Source organism: Scomber japonicus, chromosome 6 (assembly GCF_027409825.1).
Source record: "Scomber japonicus isolate fScoJap1 chromosome 6, fScoJap1.pri, whole genome shotgun sequence".
In the NCBI taxonomy this organism is placed as follows: Eukaryota; Metazoa; Chordata; class Actinopteri; order Scombriformes; family Scombridae; genus Scomber; species Scomber japonicus.
This window is the reverse complement of record NC_070583.1, coordinates 6,012,107-6,019,251: the sequence shown is the minus strand read 5'-3', so window position 1 is coordinate 6,019,251 and position 7,145 is coordinate 6,012,107. Positions and strand designations below refer to the sequence as shown.

The 7,145-nt window shown below is 40.8% G+C and overlaps 1 protein-coding gene across 1 annotated transcript in view; it reads right to left on the bottom strand.

The window, feature by feature from the left end:
- The window catches only part of LOC128360805 (alpha-2-macroglobulin-like), a 28,406-nt gene continuing 21,261 nt past the window's right edge, over positions 1–7,145 (bottom strand). Inside the window, exons 23-36 of the mRNA XM_053321316.1 lie at positions 6,512–6,595; positions 4,355–4,531; positions 3,635–3,710; positions 3,295–3,451; positions 3,116–3,190; positions 2,334–2,496; positions 2,046–2,233; positions 1,500–1,712; positions 1,272–1,390; positions 1,038–1,128; positions 883–951; positions 700–805; positions 445–486; positions 1–105 (exon numbers count right to left, since the gene is read on the bottom strand). Of these exons, the coding sequence (XP_053177291.1) occupies positions 101–105; positions 445–486; positions 700–805; positions 883–951; positions 1,038–1,128; positions 1,272–1,390; positions 1,500–1,712; positions 2,046–2,233; positions 2,334–2,496; positions 3,116–3,190; positions 3,295–3,451; positions 3,635–3,710; positions 4,355–4,531; positions 6,512–6,595 (1,565 nt within the window). The 3' untranslated portion in view covers positions 1–100. The remainder of the gene's footprint in view (positions 106–444; positions 487–699; positions 806–882; positions 952–1,037; positions 1,129–1,271; positions 1,391–1,499; positions 1,713–2,045; positions 2,234–2,333; positions 2,497–3,115; positions 3,191–3,294; positions 3,452–3,634; positions 3,711–4,354; positions 4,532–6,511; positions 6,596–7,145) is intronic.

Genomic DNA, 7,145 nt, shown 5'->3' with positions numbered 1-7,145 from the left:
TATGGAAATTAAATGTAGTTTATCTTTATTAAACTGTATTGATACATTAGTCTCATCAGTAAGAGACTGGGGCTTGAGATGTGTGACTTCACTTCACTCGTTAAGCTGCAAATCAGAGAAGAATTGTGATTACTTCACTCAAGTGCGCACAATCGGCATTTTTCAGTAGCTTTCTTTGGCTTCATTTGGTTACTGAATTGACACATTCACTTTAATACTATAGTTAATTAATCATTATATGTTGTTTACATCTTATTGACTGGTTCAAAAATGTCCTACATCTTTCTGAGAAATAACTAAAAGTAATTAAAAAGTATTAAAAATTGAGATAGTTACATCATAAGAAAATGTACCATAAACAAGGGTGCCAGGGTTCTTGAGCAATATTTGAGTTTTACTTTGTGGTGCTGCTTATATAAGCTTGACTATGTTAGAGATTGTTACCTGCAGCACAAGGGTAGATGTATTCTACCTCATCCTGGTCACCTGAGAGGAGAAAGTATTATTAGATAATTAGAGTTCAAACAGATAAAACAATGAAAGCTCCAAAAATTCCCAAACACAAAATAACTTCATGCTCAGGACATTGAGGGGGTGGGTTAAATCCCAGTGTATGTCAGACAAAACATTGAACACTGAATTTGTAGTTGTGATAATTGTACAGTTAGATAGAAGAACAGAGTACTGTATGTGATTTACTTGGTTGGTAGTAGTCATAGATCTTAACCAAGGCAGGCTTCAGGTTCTGCACTTCGAGCTCCTGTGTGAGCTCTAAGCTGTGTTTGATGGGTGTGTTCTTTATTAACTGTTAGAAGAAAAACACAATCAGTGATGAATCTGGAGAGCATTGTCTTGTATTTAACCACTGTGAGTTCCTTTCACCTTTGTTAAGTACATGAGAACATGATCTTCCTTTACTTCAACACGATCCACCAGCACAGCGCGTTTGAGCTGTGAAGGCATGATATTCAGCTGTGTTACCATGACTTCAGCAAATGACACAAATATTGCAGGTTAAAATTACTATAGGAAGCTACCTGCTTCAAAGACTCTGGATGTGGGACAAATCCAGAAAGCATTTTGATATCCAGGATCACCATGTTTGTCATGCTCTCTTTTCCACTAAATCTGTAAGGGAACCATGAAATATGTGATGTTACAAATAGTACAGCTGCGCTTTTCCATGTCTTGAATAACCTCCAACAACATGTCAGGATTTTCTGTGTTCTATAATGGCCATAGGTTAGATCTAATTGCTGCACATTACTTACAGGGACTGAAGGTTCAGAGTTAGTTTAGGTCTCAGAGATTGGCAGTCAGCCTCTGGTGTGACTTTGACACTGAGAGTGGTGACACCAGCAGGGGTTGGGATGTTATAATGAAGAGAAATCTGGCAAGTGGTGCAATAGGAATGTTTTAATGTTCATTCATTTTAATTCAGGAGCCTAAGAGCTCTAGTTGTAGTGTATTGGCAAAAAGGATTTATGTGTACAGCATACCTGCATTGCAGCACATGCAGTTCCTTTAACCTCCAGACTGTACTTTCCTGTCACATCCTGCAGTGTCTTCTCCTGGTAGAGCAGTTTGTTTCTATTGTTAACATCAAATGTCATCTGGCCACTGGGAGACTGGACTGTCACTGTGCTTGAACCCTCTGGACTGAACACCAGAGTGGAGTAGAGAGCCAGAGCCTGAAGAGCTACCACTGTGTCCTACAACACACACACACACACACACACACACACACACACACACACACACACACACACACACCTGTTTGTACTCACCAAACCTGAGGTCAGGGATTTTGCCCTTTCAAAGGTGTGTGATTACTGCTCTAGATCTTCACTTATGAAAGGTAGCAGCAAAGCAGGCCTGTTGTTTCCAACTTGAGATTGGTTTAGCATCAGCTTTTTTAACAGCAAGATGACTGGAGCATGCTTACACATCATGGAAAAATCCCCACAATGAAGACACACACTGTTGAAAATAAATTGACAGCCTGGAGTGCAGCTCTGCTTTAACCTCAGCTGCTCTGGATGTACCTGTGTAGAGGAGAAGCCTCCATAATGGTTCTGCTGGCCTGTCAGCCATCTAACGATGCGGCTGGTGTAGCCCAGGTCTTCAACAGTAGGGGAGGCACTGAGTTTGGCCAGCATCACATAGGAGCTGATCTCCACAGACAGAGAGGCTGACGTTTCTGTTGCTGTGTGAGACCAGTGGAGGAAACCCCCTAAAAACATCCACCAAAAAAAACAGAAAGACATGGGCATGAGGTGAGCTATCTCAACAGTAGTGACGCAGTAATGATTTGTTTTAGGATTATAACTCACCGTCATGTAATGCAACCTTGTCTAGGCGCTCCAGTAGTTGAGCACGGGTCTCCATGTCTCCAGCCATGGTGAAGACGTACGCAAGCATAGCTGCAGTGTAGGTGTTGTTGAGGTCACTGCTGGACTCTTTGAGGCAAGACAAGCTCTTGCTCACCACAGGATGCTGTAACAGATAAAATCTTTTGATCCACTCTCTCAATTTCAATAGATTCTAAAAAGCAACAGAATTGTTTTATTACTCATTATTTTAATATAATCTATTTGTGTAGAAATATAGGACCAATCAAAGTTTGGACACACTGAATGGAAAAGTGTGTCCAAACTTTTGACTGCGGCTTTAATTCAACACAAATAGAGGAGATGACTGGTCGAAATCAGGCATTCAAAAATCATAGACAAGAAAAGAAAAACAGCACTTGCAGTCTGATAAGATGAGGTTAAGGAGGCAAAGTGTTGGAACACAGCACTGATATTTACAGTATAGATGTAAGACAAATATGCAAAAAACAAACAAACAAACTGTACTGTAAGTTATAAAACAATACATTCCAACAATAAAACAAGTCCCTGGTGCAGGAACAAGAACATCATCCCCCACTGACATTCTACCCATGAACACACCAACTGTGTGTGCTTAAACTGACGATGAAGCTGGGGCACCACTGCCAAAACTTGAAACCGTGTCTCTGCTGTTGTATTCTTCTTTTGCTACATGTATGCATTTTGTTTATCTCTGTTTATCTTGAAAAAAGAGATAGTTACTTGTCATCCACAGTACTTACAGCAGCTGAAATATTCATCTCCAAGAACGCAGCAGTGATGTAAGCACTGAGAGTAACTTCATCAGATACACCACCCTGTAGAGACGAAGCATCATAGAGACATCAAACACAAGACTGTATCTCCAACATAGTGATGAGAAATATAGTTCCCTCATTTTCATACAGACTCTATGACTTACCTTCATTCTGTTGTTAAAGAGTGTTCCTGACTTTTGGAAACAGCCATTGGGACGTTGTTTTCTCTCCAGCCAAGTCTTTGACTGCTCAATCTTTGCTGGGTCGATGTAGATGAAAGACTGTGCTTTGGCGAAAGATCTCAGTACAAAAGCAGTCAACCTGTAGATAAGTTAAACAGGGTCAGACATTTACAAAAAAGAGATGTGCCTAATCTTTGTTAATGTGTCACCTGTCACTCTGATACACTGATTATACCAGTTAATTAGCACTGCAGTCCAGCGTTGAAATCTGTTTTTCAGGTGTCTACAGATAGACATCACTGTGATTCAGTCATTTTCTTACCAAGTGTTCGGTGTTCCACCTCCAAATGTGCTGTAAGCGCCATCATGATGCTTGTAGTTCAACTGCCTCTGGTAGCCTGTATTATAATCACAGCATTACCAAATCATGATTATGATTATTATCTCAAAAGTTTGGTGAAATAGACCGTTTTTACTAGTTTTGAGAGGCCTCCATTACTTTGAGGTTGAGATGCATGAATTGCATCAGCTCAGAAAGCCTCAGTCCTGAAGCACTCATGCAGCCTGTTTCAAGGCTTCTCACACCTCACTTACTCTGCTGTTTCCTTCCTTCAACATCCATATTCATAACCAGCTTAGCACACTATTGATCTGGTGCTGAGCACTTGAATGTATGTTACTCCAGGCATTCTGTGGTTTCCTGCAAGGCCCCAAATTAACAGCCGGTAATTTTGATTACACAAATTTCAGATTTTAGGTTCTTGTCCATATTTTCTTTATACTTTTACTCATTTATTGCATTTAAGAGGGAAATATTGTAATAACTCCACTCTACTCAATACATTTTAGTGATAGCTGTAGTTAATAGTGAAACATTTTAACACATATGAGCTAACCTCAGTGAAAATATGATATAACCTCAGTACATAGGGTAGTTACAGGCATAGTAAACATACTCCTGTAATAATACCTGTAATGTGAATGATCTGAATCCCTCTCACATAATTCACATGGAATAATAGGGTGTTCAATACCAACTCACCACTCGTCAGGAAATTGGTAGCTTTTTCCTTGATGGCTGGGGTCATCTGATTTGTGTTTCTCAGGTACTGGAGGATGTAGATGTTGGGGGCCAGGAGAGCCATGTTCTGCTCCCCACATCCATACGGCATCTTCAGCAGTCCATCCAGGTTCTTCAAGGCCCGACCCAGGATGTCACCTGCACAGAAACACTGACCTCTTAAGAAATTAAACTAGCCTCATCTTTAACTTCTGCATTGATTTGGGAGACACATGTACCCACTGTTATATGCCCACTGATGTTGAACAATTGGCTGCCTGGAATTTAATGAATCAACCTACAGTATATGGTTTGGAAATAGCCAGCAGTAATGTAAACATACACACATTGTAGTAAGTGGTTGCTGCACAAGCATCTGTTTGACTCCTAAGCTTTCATAGTTACTTTATACTGTTTACTGTATACACTTTGCATATTGTATGAAAGTGCCATGGTTAAAAAGTGTCATGATTAAGTTTATTATCAAAAATGGGAAAATGCTTTCAATGTCAGTGTTTTAGCATGTAGTGACAGTTATCCTGCCAGCATTGTTTTATTATGTGATAGTGAATATATATCACAAGCAGTGGTGTGCAGTCAGGTGAGGCAGGGTAAGCAGTTCCTCACCTAGGCTAATGAGGAAAAAGAAATAAAAATTATATATATATTTTTTAATATTTTAATATTTTTTAAAATTTTGTTTTGATTGCTGATTTATTGTTGTAAAAATAAAAAATAAAAACATGAAATGTGTTGTTTCAACGATATAAGGAATGCCACTACTCAGGAGAGCTTGTTTTCAAAGCTGGCGTATGTTAATACATGAGGCTGAGGCAGACTCAACCTCTGCCTGTCTGCCGCAAGTGAAATGAACGCAACAGTTTAGGTTCACGCATGCGTAGTCTTTTCTCATGCTATCTTCAATAGGCATCATTGAGCTGGAGCCCGTGCTGGTTCGGAGCTGGTGCTAGAGCCAGTGCTCAGTTGGTGCTAAGGTGCTAACCCGAGCACCTCTTACGAACCTGTTGCTTTTCCACCAGCAAGGAGCCACGTGATTACGTCACTGTATAACGTGACATAATCGCTTCTTGCTTTAGACCAGCAAAGAGTTGGTGCTCGCTCTGGCACCCATTCTGAGGCTCAGGGCTGGAGCTTTGGAGGTGGAAAAGCAAAGAACCAGTGCTTAGTCAGGCTCTGGCTCCAAACCAGCACCAGCTCCAGCTCGGTGGAAACGGGGTAATTTGAGGCACAACGCTGCTCTGCCTCTACTGTGGGTTGGCTTCCCAAACCCCCGCCCAAGGTCTCGCAATGCTGTTGTAACCTCTGTGCAGTGATTTCAGCTAGTGAAGATGGATATTTCTCATCTGAAAATATTTTCAACCTTGTCTTTTGAGGGGGAAAAACGTAACATTAACTGGGAACCCAACCCCTGAACTAAAGGATTTAACCCAAAGGAAGGGACAAAAAATTGTGAGGACTTTCCAAACGGAATGGTACAAAAATAAAGACTGGTTGTGTGGATGGAGTCAGGCTAGCAAGCTGTTATGCTTTCCATGTCTACTTTTTTTGGCGGATATTGCACCTGAACAACCTGCCAAGGGCTTTGCTGAAGCACGAAAAATCAACAAATCTACAAATAAAGTAAGTGTCCCCCCCACTCGGTGCACCGACACCAAAACTTTTGTTTTCCTATGTTGTGCACTTATATGAATAATATCATACAATAGCTATTTAAGGCTTTTCAGACTTATTTTTGCTTAGAGGTTTAATGGTGTGTGATAAAGAGCGAGCAGTGTTTATAATATTGGTCTTATAGAGTGTGCCGGAGCTGTAAGTCCTGTGTTGTTGACATACAGGTGATTTATTGTTGTGCTCTTGTCTTTAGGTGCTCCTATGCTGTAAATCCTGTAGAAATGCAGGTGAATGTATGTCTCAGAAAATTCATTGGCAGTAATTGTGTGCGTGCTATAATCCGCTGAGCTACATTTTAGACATTTTAGGCATTTGACTGACTTTGCAGTGGTTTTAATATTGAATTCTACATAATATATATTTTTGTATGCGATTTAAACTCTGGCTGATCCTGCCTAAGCAGCCATGGAGCCACTGCACGTTACTGATCACAAGGAATCTGTTTACCTAGAACTGATAGTGAAGCCCGGGCAGACCCATCAATCATGTTCTCAGGGAGTTGTAGCTCTACTTCTTCTGTCAAAGCATCATCTGTTTATAGCAAAAAACACAGCAACACAAGTATGAGTGACGGTGCAGAAAACAATCCCTCAAATGTGAGACAGACAAGCAGAAGCAACTGTCTTATTATAAATGTCATTTATTACTTTGTTAAATATCTACAAAAATTCCTGGATTTGTTTTAAATATTCAATTTCAACTGTACATTTTGGGCTTGCTCTTGGTCCCAGTATTTAAATGTTATTATATCCGCAGTATATTTAAAAAATAACAACAATTAAATATCATATTTGTGTATAGATACATCTGTGGATGCGCTGGGACATATCATCAGTGATGTTTGTTTCCTGAGATCATCGGGTGTTTCGGGTCTCACAACATCAGACACCCTCCCTCAGGCGACCCAGCCAGGGTTGATCAGGCCCTGGCTTGTGTCCCAGCAGCGTTGGCCCACTTTTCGGACCTCTTGATCCAAATCCACCTAGAGGCCCTCTCCGCGGCCTCTACGGTGGACTTGATGGCTCTCCTCTTCGCAGCTCCTGTGATGCCAAGAAGGGTGTAGATCTTGCACAAGGAGTGG